Source organism: Miniopterus natalensis, chromosome X (genome assembly GCF_054644295.1).
Source record: "Miniopterus natalensis isolate mMinNat1 chromosome X, mMinNat1.hap1, whole genome shotgun sequence".
Classification (NCBI taxonomy): Eukaryota; Metazoa; Chordata; class Mammalia; order Chiroptera; family Miniopteridae; genus Miniopterus; species Miniopterus natalensis.
Window position 1 is genome coordinate 83,799,192 of NC_142103.1, and position 17,497 is coordinate 83,816,688.

The 17,497-nt window shown below is 39.9% G+C and overlaps 1 protein-coding gene across 1 annotated transcript in view; it reads right to left on the reverse strand.

Annotated features, from left to right (window-relative positions):
• LANCL3 (LanC like family member 3) overlaps positions 1–12,948 on the reverse strand; it is an 89,137-nt gene extending 76,189 nt beyond the window's left edge. The window contains exon 1 of the mRNA XM_087829428.1: positions 12,376–12,948. Coding sequence (XP_087685554.1) covers positions 12,376–12,948 — 573 coding nt within the window. The remainder of the gene's footprint in view (positions 1–12,375) is intronic.
• Positions 12,949–17,497: the final 4,549 nt, after the last annotated feature.

A 17,497-nucleotide genomic window follows, 5' to 3' on the forward strand; every position in this document is an offset into this window, starting at 1 on the left:
AAAAGAGCAAAGAACACCCCTGTCCCTGGAGGAAGCAAATATCGGAGGGTAACTCACACAGGTTCGTGTTCAAGGGTGATGACCAGCCATTCAATTTACTTTGACACATAATCTCTCTGAGCAGCTCAGCCTAATCTCCTGAATGACAGAGCAGAGGATATTTCTTCCCAGCCCTTTATGGGCCTCTGTGTGTAGATCAGGGACATAGCAGCTCCGAATGCCACCACAAGGATATGAGACCTAGTAGCTGAATGTCCAACAAATATACCTGTATTCTTTAGTCAATGCAGAGTTTCACTTTACATTAATGATGATAATACTCAAAATACTAATAAAATAATGGCTAATTTATACAGTCGTTATTCCTAACAGAGCCTTTGCTAAGCACATTACATGCACATTCTCAGTGGATCTTCATAACACACCTATGAGGGGGTGCTGCTGGTACTATATTACCAAGATGAGGAAATTAAGCCTCAACAATGCTAAGTAACTTGGTTAAGGTCAACCAGCCTGGATTCAATCCCAGGGCTATCTGACTCCAAATGTTCTGTACTTAACTGCAAGTGTTTTAATGCCTTCATTCAGAGTCCAACCTATTTCAGCAGTTGCAGTCTGCAATTCCCTTTGCCTCACAAGGACAGAAGAAAACATCTCAGGTAGCAATATTATGTTACTGAAATGTGCGTGAGGACGATGCTTCCTTTCTGGATGAGTACTGGATCTCTGTAGCTTTAGATAGCTGTAAAGTCCATTAGGAATCTTCCTCTTAAAGTCATGGCATGAGTGGAAATTCAGCTGGTCCCCATAGCGCTTGCTTTGAGATTGGTGATGCTCTGGTTGCCATGGACACCAGATTTCAACACATCACTGAGCACAGGGAATCTATCCCATGAAAAGCAATGGAGCCAGCAGATGGGCACGGTAACAGCTAACTGCACATAATGTTATGACCAATATTTGTTTTGCCACCTCTCTTTTAGATAATGCCCTCACCCGTAAAGTTGGTAAGACTGCGTCTCATGTGGGAAATAGCTTCTTTACGGCCTAAGTAGCAACACTCACACTTAACACGTCAAAATCATTCATTTGTCTGGGTTGTTGAATGGGTAAAGCTATTCAGAAAAGGAAATCTGATCTTACACAAACACTCTTTTGTCCAGTTTGTTAAACTAAAGAATGGATCACATAACTTCTTGAAAATTCAGTTTGTCCAAGTGGCTAGAACCCAAAGAATAATGAGTCTGTTAACTTAAATCCACAAAGGAAATAATTAGGAAAATATAAGTGGTATATATGATATATATATATATGAAAAGATAAGTGATATATATTATAATGAGCAAAACATATTTTTGCCTGAGACAAACCAATCATCCAAAGCATTGTATTTAATTAATGAATGTAGGTCAGAGATCAATTAGTAAAAGTGAATCATGAAGAGAAACACTTGAACACATCATGGACTGTCGGCCAGTTTACCAAAAGACCATCACCACATGGGAGTATTAAAAGACTGCCCTGCCATGTGAAGGAAATCCATTGTAGACTGTGTAGGAGCCACTCCCATGACAAATATCACTCACTAAATTAACCAGCAAAGATGAAATTAGCCAAGTTGACAAGAAATTAATATAATCTATAATTTTTACATTCAGAGGTCAATAAATATAGTGAAATTCCATTAAAATGACTGCCTTATACAACACTGGGAGGTTGAATTACTGGCAAAATAAAGAATTCAGTACATTTAAAAGAATTTTTACTATGTCTATTTCCCCAGTTTATTTATTCAGTAATAAGAAAATGATAAACCATGCTCTCTTCAAATAATTACAATACAAATAATAAGTTTAGGTTTTAGCTCCATGTATGCTAATAAATGAAAAGGTATTAAATAAATTATATCTAGGAAAATCTGGATTATTTTGACTAGATTTGTTAAATCATTGTATCAGAAAAAATATCTTAAATTAAAAAAATAAGGAACATTTCTAAGTATATTCCATTTAAACTAATTTAGATTTAAGAGGAGCACTACTTTATGTCACACAAGTAAATGTAATTGAATGATTCTAAAATGGGAATGGTTCCATAAGCATCCAGATCATATTTTCTATCTGATCTGGAAATGTTGTAATAAAGTGTCTGTTCTTTTATAGTTATGAAATAATGTATAACTACTGGAACGTCATTCGTTTGGGCTTTTAAAGAAATTATTTAAGAAAACCTTCCATATATAGTGGGAAATTACATTTATCAGGAAAAAAGAAATCTACACATTTACTTGCAGATGTTCAGTCCTTAATCCTGCAAAGAGATGTGCTAGGCAGTGAATCTTTCCTTTAGCATAAACTACAAACTGGAGAGCTGATATTCTTGCATTTGTGGAAGAAGTCATTTTTAGTATGAAAGACAATGAAAATCATGAAGTTTTATGGGAATCAGTCAAACTTGTAGTTAGGTAATCTCATAAAATTAAAAAAATATATATATAGTGATTCAGAGCTTTGTACTCAAGTCTGCTCAATTAGCCAGCAGCAATAGCATCACCTGAGGGTTTGCTAGAGATACAGAATCTGGAGACTCACCTTAGACCTGTTGAATCAAAACCTTATTTTTAAAAAGATTCCCAGGAGATTTGTGTGCACATTAAAGTGTGAGGAACACTAATTGAAAGCACAGATTTGGCAACCAGCCTGTGGGAGATGGAACCTCAACTCTGCCACTGACTAGCTGTGTAACTTGGAACAAGTTCCACAACCTCTCTGTGCCTCACTTCCCTCACTGGATATGATGGAGATAGTATCAGTGCCTATGTCATAGGATTGCTGATAGTGTTAAATGACAATACATGCAAAGTCTTACAACAGTAAGCATAATAAGTGATCAATCAGTACTAGTTCTTATATCCTTTCAGCAATCGCAGGGTTCTATGTCAAGAGTAACAAAGCATCTAAGCTGTAGCTTACAGAAGCGCCCCACTTTCTGATGGTCTACAATCGGGCAATTAAGAAGTAGACTTGGCCCGGCCGGGCGTGGCTCAGCGGTTGAGCATCGACCTAGGATCCAGGCGAGCGGGGTTCCATTCCCGGTCAGGGCACATGCCCGGGTTGCGGGCTGCAGCCGATCAATGACTCTCTCATCATTGATGTTACTATCTCTCTCTCTCCCCCTCTCCTTTCCTCTCTCTGAAATCAATAAAGATATATTTTTAAAAAAAAGAAAAAAGAGAAGTAGACTTGGATTTGGCCTAAAGAAGTCCAGCTCCCCCAGTCTACTGTCATTTCAAGCCAAACTTGAGGGTTTACTTATGCAGTGCACACACACAGCTGCTGAAAAAAACAGGTCCAGACTGAGTAAAATCCTACATGTACATTTTGTTCAGTGATTGCTGAAGGCAACAGCAAAGGAACTAATCTGCTACCCTAGGAACCTCCATCCTCATTTTCCACTCATCAGTTTGTCACATATTAAAAAGTCTGATTAAACCCAGTGCTGAAAATAATGTGGGAACACAGGTGCCCCAAAACGCTGGTGAGGGAATGGAAATAGATGTAACCTTTTTTGGAAAGCAGTTTGATAATCTCTATCAAGTGAAAACTACCTGTAAACTTTGACTTAGCAACTGTCTTAAAAATTTATCCTACATATATACTTGCAACCGAAGGCAAAGATACCTATATAGAAAGATATATGTATGTACATATTACATGTAAATATTATATGTATATATGCATATTATATGTATATGTGTATATTCTTTACATCACTGGTTTTGATAGGAAAAAAAAACCCCACCTTGAATCAATTTAGTGTCCATCAATAATGATTAAGTTATGGTATAAACATTAAACCAAACCAGTATAAAGAATGAGACATCTCTTTATGCAGTAATATGCTAAGATGCCCAAGTACATTAAACATGAAAGCAAGCTATAGAAAAAAATACACACAATATGGTCATTTATATAAGTGTATAACAATATAGGTATTTTATGCAATACAGTATTTCTAAAAAAGAAAATGTTAATGATTACATTAAAAGAAGACATTTTATTATATATCTTTTTGTATCCTCTTATTGTTTGATTTTATCTTGTATGATGACAGTGATAATTTTTAAGAAAACAAAGCTCTTAAGCAACCTAACATTACATCTCTAAGAACTAAAAAAGAAGAAAAAATATAACCAAGTTAGCAGAAGAAAGAAAATGATAAACATTAGAGCAAAAATAAATGAAATAGAGACTAAGGATACAAGAGAAAACATCAACAAAACTAAGAATTGGTTCTTTGAAAAGATGAACAAAATTGACAAGCCTTAGCTAGACTAAGAAAAAAAGGAAACTCAAATAAACAAAATCAGAAATGAAAGAAGGGACATTACAACTGATACCACACAAATACGAAGAGTCATAAGAGACTCCTATGAATAATTATACACCAACGAACTGTACAACCCAGAAGAAATGAATGATTTCATGGAAACATGCAACCTACCATGACTAAATCATAAAGAAATAGAAAATCTGAACAGACCTGTAACAAGTAACAAGATTGAATCAGTAATCAAAAAACCTCCAAAAAAGGGAAAAGGCAAGACTAGAAGGTTTCTGGTGAATTCAAACATTTAAAGAAAAACTAATACCAATTCTTCTTGAGCTCTTCCAAAACCTTGAAAAGGAGAGAACACTTTCAAACTCATTTTATGAAACCAGCATTACCCTGATACCAAATCCAGATAAAGATACTACAAAAAAACTACAGCCCAATATCCCTGATAAATATATTTTAAAATTGCAGCAAAATATTATCAAAACAAATTTAACAACACATTAAAAGGATCATGCAATATGATTTAAGTGTGATTCATTCCTGGGACACAAGGATGGTTTAAAATATGCAAATCAATGAATGTGACACAACACATTAACAGAATAAAAGATAAAAATCATATGATCATCTCAATAAATGCATAAAAAACATTTGTCCTTGGCCAGGTAACTCGGTTGCTTAGAGCACTGTCCCAATACACCAAGGTTGCAGGTTCTATTCCCAGTCAGGGCACACATAAGAAGCAACCAATGAATGCATAAATAAGTAGAACAACAAATCAGTGTTTCTCTCTCTCTAAAATCAATCAATAAATAAAAATATTAAAAAGCATTTGACAAAATTCAACATCCCTTCATGATAAAAACTCTCAACAAATTGGGTACAGAAGGACTATATCTCAACATAATAAAGGCCATATAAAAGAAGACCACAGCTAACATCATCCTCAATGACGACAGGTTGAATGCTTTTCTTTTAAAATCTGGAACAAGTGCCCACACTCACCACTCCTACTCAACACAGAACTAGAAAAACTAGAAAAATAACCCTAAAGTTCATATAGAACCAAAAAAGACCCCTAACAGCCAAAGCAATCTTGAGAAAAAAGAACAAAGCTGGAGGAATCACACTCCCTGATTTAAAACGATATTACAAAGCTATAGTAATCAAAACGGTATTGTACTGGCATAAAAACAGACATAGACAATGAAACAGAATCAAGAGCCAGGAAATATCCCAGCTGGTGTGGCTCAGTGGTTGAGCATCGATCCAGGAGATTGCAGTTCGATTCCTGGTCAGGGCACATGACTGGGTTGCGGGCTCTACCCCCAGTAGGGGGCGTGCAGGAGGCAGCGATCAATGCCTCTCATCACTGATGTTTCTATCTTTCTCTTTCCCTCGCCCTCCTCTCTCTGAAATCAATAAAGACATATTTAAAAACAAAAAGGAGCTCAGAGATAAACCTATGTATATATGGTCAACTAATATTTGACAAGGGAGCCAAGAACACTCATTGGGAAAAGGCTAGTCTCTTCAGTAAATGTTGCTGAGAAAACTGAATAACCACTTGCAGAAAAATGAAACCAGACCCCTATCTTACACCACTCACAAAAATTAACTCAAAATGGATTAAAGACAAACATAAGACTTGAAACTGTAAAACATAAAGAAAACATAAGGAATAAGCTCGTTGACATTGGTCTTGGTGATGATTTTCTGGATATGACACTAAAAGCACAAGCAACAAAAGCAAAAATCAATAAGTGAGACCACACCAAACTAAAAAGTTTCTGCACAGCAAAAGAACAATCAACAAAATGAAAAGGCAACCCACAGAAGAGGAGAAATTATTTGCAAATCTTATTTTCGATAAAGGGTTAATATCCAAAATATAGAAGGAACTCATATAACTCAGTAGCAAAACAACAAACAGCTTGATTAAAAAATGAGCAGAGAAACTGAATAGACATTTTTCCAAAGAAGACACAAATGGCCAACAGATACGTGAAAAGGTGCTTGACATCATTAATAATTAAGGAAGTGCAAATCAAAACCACAATGAGATATCACCTCACATCTGTTAGAATGGCTATCATCAAAAAGGCAAGAGATAACAAGTACTGGCAAGGATATGGAGAAAAAAAAATAACCCTTGGGCACTGTTGGTGGAAATATAAATTCCTGCAAGCAATGTGGAAAACAGTATGGAGGTTCCTCAAAAAAATTAAAAAGAGAATTAATGTATGATTCAGTAGTCTCACTTATGGGTATTTATGCAAAGGAAATGAAAACAGGATTTCAAAAAGATACCTGCATCCTCATGTTCACTGCAGCATAATTCACAATAGCTAAGGAAGTGGGAGGTCACAAGACAGAGCTTGCCAAGGGGCAGACACTTTGGTAACCACAAAACAGCCATTCCCCTCTCCTTTGTTCTTTCTTGTCAGAACCTGAATCTAATGATAGAAGTTAGAAATGAAGGACAGCAGCCTTCCCAGCCTCCCCTGAAACCAGAAGTGGCCAGTGATCAAGTGCTGGGCAATGAGGCAGAGGGGAAATGAATTCTTCAAGGATAGATGTTCTATATGAATTTTTAAAAGATGCAATAAAAAAGCCTCACACCTTCCCTTTTTACTTCAGTTGTATGAGAGCAACCATCTTGTAACCTTGAAGAGGGATACAGCCCTCACATTGAGAAAAGCAGAGAAAAGGTTGAAAAGGGCTTGGGTTCTGATGACTTTGCTGAGTTGCTGAGTCAATCCTGGAATGGCTTAGCTCTACACTCCTTATAAAGTGAGTTAATAAATGTTCCCATTACTTAGATTACTTTTTATTGGACATGATTTTATTCAATACTCAAATCATCCCCACTTATAAAACTGTTAACCCCTGCCTTAGAAATGAGCTGAGGAACCAATTAACAATCCTGAAATAGTTTTTTGTTTTAATCATGGTAGGAAGATAGATTCCTTGTATTGGGTATACTTTTCTATGTGATGTTCAGAATCACTTTTGATTTTCTGTTAGTAGATGCAAAACAGAATAACACTGATTTCATTAAGCAGCTACTATGTGCCAAGTACTGTACTAGGCAATTTATTTAGGGTGAGTCATCACAGCAACTTCCTGACAAGTACCCCTTTGGTTGAGAAAATAAAATCACATCAATATTTTCTTAAATCTTACTTAAACAATTTAGCATTTCCTTTCATTACAAATGCAGACCACAAATCACCAGTAGTACTTGTAATGTTGCCATCTACAGAAATCACAGATATATTCATATCCTACAGTAGTTGTTAAAGGTATCTCAAAATATCGTTGACCCCATCACTGTTTCAAAAGTACCATAATTCTTAGAGTTGTTGCCAAATCTTGTTATTTAATGCTAATAAAGAAGCACAAATGCTACGGCATCGCACATTTTAAAAATATTTTGGTAACCAAATGTCAAAATAATTGGTTTCCTTTGTAATTCTATCTGTTTTACTTTATGCATCTAAAATATTATTATAAGAAGTATCATAGGTTTCAACAGATTTACAAAGGAGTTATTGGTATAAAAGGTGTTTGAACCTCCCAGTAACCAGTCCTCCTTGTGACTGTTCTTAATACTGTTCAATCCACTTTCCATGCAGAAAACCAGGGTGAGCTTCTTAAAAGGTAAATAAAATGAAGACATTCCCCTGTTTAAACCTGAAACAAATGCAAACTCCTAACTGTGACTGATGTGGCCCTGCAGGATCTGATTTTACTCTTCTCAGGGCTCCTACCTGGTCTTGAACTCCTCTATCGCCCTAGCCCTTGCTCACTCTGCTCCAACTGTGATGGCCATCTTTTATTTCTTTGAAATTTCCATGCAGTTTCCCACTTCAGGAGCTCTGTCCTTGCTGTCCCCTCTGCCTGGAATGACTGCTCTTGAAGCAGCCACTTCATTCTCATGCTTCAGTGATGAGCCAGGAAATCACCCCCTACAAAGAAGCCTTCCTCACTAACCTGTGCCAATCCCCCCACTCATCTCTCGTCCTTCCCCCAGTTAGTTCCTGTTTACTTCCTTCAGAGCACTTATAACAACATAATTATATTGATTTTTTGTTCATTACTAAATCCTGGCATATAGCACAGTGCCTGGCACGTGTAAAAACTTGACATTCACTGAATGAATGAATATATGAAACAATAAGTGAATGAGGAAGCTATTATTAATCCATTTTACAAGTGAGAAAATTGAGACTCAAAGATGTTAAATTATTTGTCCAAGGTCACCCAGTGACAAAGTTATTATTTTAACTGTCTTCCCTAGGCCTTCCCTTAATCCCTTCTCCATTTTTCTAGCTTCCTTTTCCCTGCTACATTTCAGCCAATCTATGGAAATCAGAATAGACCAAATGCAAGTTTTTATGGTGTAATTTATTGGGACTTTAGTGCCCATTGCTCAAGGATATCTGCCCAACACTCAAAGTTCCCTTGAGTATTTCCAGGAAGGAATATATTACCAGGATATAGTGATTCTTTCTGTCTCTGTCTCTCTCTACATGCACACACTTTTTTTCATTTCTGAATCTTATAAACAGAAATACAAACAATAAAATCAAATGCAAGAAAGAAAATTCAGAAAAGGGTAAACTAAGGAAGAAAAATAACTAGATAAACCCCAGGTAAATGCTAATATACAAAAGTGCCTGTGATGAAGGACTTTACAAAGTCTATGGGGACCACAATTCTGGCCATATGCTTCCTAGAAGCCAACATAAAGTAAAAAAACACAATCAGTTACCATGACACATTCTGATGATTTAAAAATGCAATCAATTTCCAGGAGGAGAACAGTTATTCTTGTTTCCAAATCCTGAGAGACATTCCTCTTGTGGGCCCTCATAATGAAAGCAATGGTAGGACATAGTAATCAGTATTCTAAACTACAACCTTATAAATAAATACATCAAGCTTCATAAAATGGTGTCTTATAGCATCCCTTAACAGATATGGCTGGTATAATATCAAAACCTATGTAGTACTCTATTGCTTTGCTATTCAAAGCATGGTCCCTAGACCAGTAGCATCAGCATCACCTGAGAACTTGTTAGAAATGCAGAATCTCAGGCCCAGCCCCAGGCCTGCTGAAACAGAATGTGTATTTTATTAACAATATCTGCAGGTCACTCCTATCAACATTAAAGTTGAACAAGCAAGGTCTGACGGTTAGGCTTGATCTGATACAAAATTTGTAAGAAATCAGTATTCATTTATTCATTCATTCAATAAATACTTACTGAGACCTTGGCAGTAGAAAAGGATTTTTTAAAACATGACACCAAAAGCAACACTATAAAGAAAAATATTGATAAATGAGAGACACCATTGAAACTGAATGATAAAGGAAGCCACAGAGTAGACACTATTTGCAACAACACCAAATAAAAGAAAGTTGAGATTCTAAACAGGTACTAGGCACTGTCTTTATGCTGGGAATACAGCAATGAAACAAAAACTCTAATCTTATGGAGCTTAAATTTTAATTGAAGAAGATATAAATCAACAAAATAAGTAAAATGAATCAAGAAAGGGGCATAAGGCAGGGAATGGGGTTGCAGTTTTAAATAGGGTGGACGTGAAAGGCCTCATTGAAGAGGTAATGTCCTGTACAAGGTCAGGGAGCTAGCTATAAAAATAGCTAGGAGGAGAGTATTCCAAGTAGAGGGAACAACCTGAGAGAGTAAATATCTGAAACATCCAGGTCAGTGTGGTTGAGGCAAAGTGAACAAGAAGTGGATAAGTATGCAGGGGTTCAGATCATGTGGGGCCTTGTTGGTGATTTTAATTGTCTTAGCTCTAACTGCCAGTGAGATAAGAAGCCTCTAGAGAAAAAGGTAATAGGGAGCCATTGCAGGATGTTGAGCAGAGAAATAACATAATAAAAAGTGTTTTTAAGAGGGTTGGTTTCTTATAGGTACATGGAATGGCTTTGAGTGAGAGAATCCAGCTCAGAGTATATTGCACTAATCCCAGTAAATGGTGATTCATTCAACTATTAGATGCCAAAGATGTGCCAAGTAGTGTGCAGAGGATCTCGACCAGGGTAATAACTGAGGGAACTGCCAGAGGAAAATGACTCTAAATGACATTGGAGGGAAAGAAACTCAGGACATAATGACAGATTATTTATAAAGAATTGACAGGGTTCACAATGGTTTATGGATCATCTACTGAGGGCAAAGCCATATGCTGGCTAGGACATGGGGGTGGAGATGGTGCACAAGACTTGTATTTTTCCTTCAAAGGGCTTCCAGCCCGGCCTACTTAGCCCATGCCTTTCCCCTCACTTTCAAGCTTGAACTTCATGGGTTGCCCCAACTGATGCTGACACAGACTAGCTGATTTACCCAAGTGAAGAGCTGTTTCTTTACCCTCAGAGTTGTTCTATATCCTAGGAACAGGGGCCAAAGCACCCCAATTTGATTAGTATAAAAAGACAGATCTGGTTTGGCTGCAGAACAGAAGAGAGGTCCTAATAAATGTCTTGGTAGATCAGCCTTAGAGACTGTCCCTGGGACCCTAGTTTTGGGGAATGGAGTCCTTCTGGTCTGTTTCCACTTGTATGTCCTGATGGGTCTCCCACTCTGCCATTCCATTATGGAGAAAAAGCCCCAAGACACAGAAAGGAAAGAAGCAAGTTTAAGGAAAACAATTGGGGGATCAAAATGAATTTGAAAATTGTCTACTGCCAGGCTGCAAGGTCTGAGAAGCAGATACAAATGTAATGCAAATGATATGTAATTAGCCCTGGGGTCTTCTAAAAGGTTTTATACTGGAAGGGCCCTTGAGAAACTGCTAGCAGATAATAGTGACTCAGAGGCAGAGTGAGCTATTTCAAGACAACTTTGTCACACAAATCTTTGCTGCCCTGTTAGCACAGTGCACAGTCTTTAGCACTCTTTTTTCTCACTTGAATCAACTTCACCTGCTATAAATAAATAAAAAATCAAGTGTGCCCTTGTAGAGGTTATCTAAGTTAATTGCACATTTAGAACACACTGTGTACTTTTAATTTTTCTTCAAACACCTCTCTCACCCAAATAAAGGCAAGTTAAATGTGTCACTTCCTCCCTAGAACAATTTTTGGCTCCAGTGGATTATGAATGAAAGAGCCTCTCAGTTCTAGTTACTATGATCCTTTGGAGAATTTTTTTTTTTTTCTACTCTACAGAAACTAGCACATTCTCTTCTAATATCCACACACTGTATTCAAAGTTAATCCAGGAGAGAAAAACATACCTATATATGGTTGTGAAATCCAGTTCACCTCAAGGAGTCACTGGAAAGCTATTCATTAAGAAAACCTACCCTGTCAAATATGCTCTCGGCCTGACAATCCTAACTAGGCATTTTAAAATGAAAAATGCACTTGATTACAATGGGGTACAATTCTGTCTGCATTTATGTATTTAAAAGAGGACACCCCCAGCAGATATGCATTTTATAAGAGCCATGAGACGAATTGAATAGTAAGCACATCAGACCTACAGCTAGGCAGTTATTCTAGGCTATAGACCCAGGGGTCACAGAAGAAACTGACCTCCACATTAGTGATGGACACATAATGAGCCCCCCAAACTCCATCACTTTTGTAGCGCTCTAACATTCGAAGATGCTTCAGCTTTTGACAAGAGGCTCAAAGGAGGGGAAATCCCTTTCATTTTCAAGGTTTTTAAAATCTCACTTGAAAGAGCCTCCAAAAAGCTACTGGGCAAAGAGGCATCTGGGCAGATGCCACGTCCGTTCAGCGGGAAACCAGGACAAGGCAAAGATGCCAAATCCCAACAAATAAGCAACTGAAAGGGAGAGGGGGAAGAAGACAGACAAAAGCAGGAGATAAACCTCAAGAGAGTAAAGAAATGACAACACTCAAGAAAAGAGTAACAGAAAGATGGTGAGCGGCCAGGGGCGCTGCGCCTGGAGCCTGGAGTCCCAGGAAGGGCTGCGGGGCAGGGTCGGGCAGGTGGCGAGCGCCCTCCAGCGGCCGGAGCTGCGTCTTACCTCCTGGGCGAGTTTCTGCTTGAGCACCAGCGCGGCACACAGGTAGCCCGCGCGGCCCACGAACAGCTCGTCGGAGCCGCACTCCAGGAAGGAGACGGGCGAGCAGACGGCGCACAGAGAGCGGAACTTGCCCAGCGGCTGCACGTAGTCGGAGCGGCCGAGGGCGTGGTACACGAGCGTGGCCACGGCGTACACGCCCGCGCCCCCGAGCAGGAAGGCTGCGCGGGTGTCGGCGTCCGGCTCGCCCCACTCCTCCGCGCGGGCGCACGCGTCTATGAGGCGCTTGGCCGAGCGCAGGTAGCGCTCCCGAGCCGCGGCAAAGAGCGGACTCTGCGAGACGTGGTAGAGCATGTAGGCCACCCCGGCCAAGCCGCCGTAAAGTCCCCACTGGCAGCTGCTGCCCGCAGCCTCTGCCCCCCGGGCCTCGGCGCCGCCCCCGAGCGGGGGCAGCTCCTGGAGGATGCGCTCGATGGTGGCGGTGACCAAGGGTGCCACCGCCTCCTCGCACTGGCCGGCCAGCAGACTGCCTTGGTAGTCATCGAAGCGGTTGGCGAAACAGCGCTTGGTATCCATGGGTGCTGTCTGTGCCCCCCCAATTCCGAGCCGGGGTCCTCTTGACGGCGCTCCCCGCAACCCCGCACACCACCTCTTGCTTCCTGACGCGCTCGGATAGCGGTCGATTCGGCGGGGATGGAGCAAAGAGGCTGAGACGGGAGGTGACAAGAGGAGGCGGGCGCGAGGAAGAAGCGCAGAGCAGATTGCCAAGTGTGCCACCGGGCTGCCGCGACGCTCCCGAGTGGCCACGGCGGGCGCGGGGGACGTGCGTCGTCCGCCCCCCTCCCAGAGGCCGAGCCCTCCCGGAAAGCGCCCCCTCCTGCGCCGCCGCAGCTCCACAGCCTCTCCAAGGGGCCGAGGTGATCTCCGGTAGGACCCACGCGGGGCGGGAGCACCACTCCTCCCGCTCCGCCCTCAGCTCCTCCCCTCCCAGCGGAAGGACAGGGACACGCGGGACACCGATCCGGAAAGCTGAAACTGGTCATCAGCACACCTGGCGGTGGAGGCGAAGACCTCGAGTCTCATGTATTCAGTGTGGTCCCGCAGTCAGCAGATCAGCATCACCCGGGAGTATGTCGAAACCGCAGCATCGCAGACTCCTCTCCAGACGTACCGAATCCAAGTCAGGATATTAGCAAGCTCCCGAAAGGATTCGCATGCCCATGGAAGGTTTGAGATGTCACTGAACTAGAGTACTAGGAAAAAGCTGAGCTCCCTCCCGAAAGTTGTTTTTCATCTTGGTCACTTTGGAGTTCTCAATCTGAATACTTCAATCCCAGACGTTGAGAGGTTTGGGTACATCACGTTTCATGCATTAAAACGGTGAAATGCCCCATAGGGAAACTTTTTCTTGGCCTTGGTTGTCGTGACGCTTTTCTTGGAATATAAAGTAAAAATTCAAAGAGCCACATCAAGTTAAGGTAAGAGAGCGAGAGCAGAAGTTCTGTCTTTCTCTTACTCTGGAGGCACCTTCTCTCCCAAGTAAGAGCCCAATAAATCTAAGGTCATTAACTATAATATAAGGTTAATATAAGGGTAAATGCTGAGAGAGGATTTTAAATAAGCTTTTTTTAAAACCCTTTTCTGTGTGTCATGAGTTACCTGTTACCCTCTCTTCCTTTCTTCCCATGTTTCTTCTCTTTTCCTTCTGCAGACATTATTGAGGGCCTCCTATTAGTCCTGGACTCTGGAAATAGAGGGATAAATGCAAAAAGACATGGTCCTTACACTCCAGTGGGAAAGGCAGAAAATGAACAATTACACAACGAGCAGCCTTTCTTTTGCTCATCTGTTTTAAAATGATTCTTCCTTTCCCAACACATCGACCAGCAAAGGCTAGAGGTCACCTCTCCTGAGGTATTTGCATTTTCATAGGGATTGTGGAAGACAGAATAAGTGACTCATGGAAAAGTTTCTGACACTTTGTGTGGAGGGCAACTGCTCCAAGTTTTACTTGAAAGGCCAGTTTTGTTTGGAGGCAATTTTTTTTTTCCTCAAAAGTGTTAATGGTCACAACAATTTGGACGCAGAGATTAAATAGCCTGCCCCTTCATCCTTGCTTGATGCATTCTGGAAAAGGAGCGCACTTTGCCAAGATTACTGCCAGGACAGAGTGGATGGTATGGCTTCCTTCCCCCTATAATACTGCCAAAACAGGTTTATTTTTTATTATAATAATAAGCTAAGTTCACTTTTGGGGAGGGAGCTTGATGTCATTTACTTAATTCCCAAGAAGTATTATTTATTTTAATGTCATGACTCCATTAGAATACACTCTCCATGAGGGTAGAGCTTTTTGTTACATTTATTTACTGATATGCACCAAGAGCCTAGAATAGTCTCTGGCACATGCAGAAGGCACTCACTAAAAGTTTGTGAAATGATTAATGAATTGCCATAAGAGCACCATTAGCAAGGTGCCCTGGACTGTAGAATGCAGAATGAAGCCTTTATTGAAACTTTAACCTGACTTGATCAAACTCCCACTGTTTTCCGGGATCCTTTTGATCTTATGAATGCAAGAATATAAACATTCTGCAGTTTCTGCCTCCTTAACTTTGTTTCTCTACAAAGTCTGGCGAACTCTATACTTTACCTTGAATTCAGTGACTTCACAAATTCTATTTTTGATAACTAACCGGGTGTAGCAGATTATATTTTCCAAATCTGGCCCCAATAATATCTCCTATTACAGATGCTCCTCTACAATGTGACCTTGGCGTTTGTCTCATCAGGGGGTAAGGTATATGCCCCTTCTCTTGAATATGACCGGGCATATGGTTCACTTATAACCAATAAAATGTAATGGAAATGACACTGCATGACATCCTAAGCTAAGTCATAAAAAAATACTGTAGCTCTCATCTTGCATGCTGGAACACTGACTTATATTTGGAGCCTTGAGCCACCTTGTAAGAGCCTGACTGCCCCGAGTCTGCCATATTGAGTGAACCACCTTGGATGCAGCTCAGTCAAGCTTTCAGCTCCATGAGAACTGCCATCCCAAGCCCAACAATTCCTAACCCACAATATTATAAGCAAAATGAAACAGTTCTTTTAGGCTACTAAATTTTAAGGTAATTTGTTACGTAGCAATGGTAACTGGAATATCCTGCTAGCTTTCCATCATCCAATACCATAGAAGTGCCGTATAATCAATAGTGCCCACTCAACAGGGCGAAGAGTAGTTGGGCAGAGGCATATTTGGGGGGAATCTGGACCAGGGGACAAGAAGTATGCAGGCACATAGAAAGTCGTATTCCAAAGCAATAATTTTAGTTGGATTCTTTAGAGGTAGCAGTGACCTCACAAGAAATATGCAGCCTAAACAAAATCTTGCCAAAGCCATTAATTTTGCCCTTATCTGCAAGACTTGTCCTGAGAGTTACAGAGTCTCTAGCAGCATTTGCTGACAGGCAGCTCCCAACACTTGGTTTCTGTGATCTTGCTGAATTGTCCAGTTCATACTTCTTCTTCAGTATTTCCTTATTCTGCAGATTAAACAAAACTATGGACGGAAAATAGTTTCAAGTGGATTCATCAAAGAAAGTGCATAAAAATTATGCAAAACAGGTGGAGGGGGATAGGTGGAGGCATAGAGGGAATAAAAGGTGATGGAAAAAGTAAAATTAAATTAAATTTTTAAAAAATATGCAAAACTGTCCAGGAAAAATTATTAATATTGAAGCATTCCTCTTACTCAAATCATTGATATCACAAGGGTGAATATGAAAAAATCAGTAATTGTATAACTGTCAAACCTTAACACTTTAAGGCTTACTGTATTTTATGGGATAAGCCATTTTAAAAATAAATCAGAATACTTTGCATCCTGGAAATGGTTTAGATAACTTAATCAGTGCTATGTTCAGTCCTTAGAGTACATTCTCTTTGGGGATGCATCTCTGATTTATTAACTTAGCAACTTAATTGGAGACTTCTGCTTCAGCTCCTTTGCCCCCATAGGCCCTTCTCAGAACAACAGCCAGAATGATATAAGTCAGATCCTGTCTTCTGACTGATGTCAATGTTTCACCTGTCCCTCAAAGTAAAATCCAGAATTCCTGGGATGGTCTAAAAAGCCCACTACCATCTGGCCTTCATTACTTCTCTAACCTCTCTCCTTATTCTTCTTCCGCTTGCTCCTTCAGTTTCAGCCATGCTGGCTACCTTTATATTCCTCAAATATGTTAGTCATAGTCTTAATTTGGAGTGTCTTTTGCAGTTTCCTATTCCTAGAATACTTTTCAAAAGATATATTCATGGCTTGCCCCTCACCTCTCTCATTGAAATCTTCCATGACTTATTATTTTAAATTGCAATCCTTTCCCCCAACCATTATTATCTAATAACTATATTTTTTACTAATTTGTGTTGTTTCTTGTCTGTCTTCCTTCACTAGCGTGTAATTCCCACGAGGACAGGAGTTTTTGTCTCTGTTGTTGCCTACTTTATCCCCAGCATCTAGATTAATGCCTGGCACACCATATTTGTGCAAGAGATATTTATCGATGTCTGTGATACGCTTCACAATGTCAAAATTTCTACCAATTTCTTTTTTGTCATTTCTGAATATATTTCCTTCTTTATTTTTATTGTTGACACTATTACAGATGTCCCCATTTCCCTTCCTTTGCCCCTCTCCATCCAGCCCCTGCACCCCCTTCCCTCTGCCATCACCACACTGTTGTTTGTGTCTGTGTGTCATGCATATATGTTCTTTGGCTAATCCCTTCACCTTCTTTCATCCAGTCCTCCCCTCCCCCTGCCCCTCTAACAGTTATCAGTTTGTTCTGTGTATCCATACCTCTGTTTCTATTTTGTTCATCAGTTTAATTTGTTCGTTACATTCCACATATAAGTGAAGCCATATGGCATTTGTATTTTTCTGACTGGTTTATTTCAATTAGCTTAATAATCTTCAGGTCCATTCATACTGTTGCAAAAGGTAAGATTTTCTTTTTTTTTTTTTATGGCCACGTAGTATTCCATTGTTTAAATGCACCACAGCTTTTGTATTCACTCATCTGCTGATGGGCATTTGGGCTATTTCCAGATCTTAGCTATT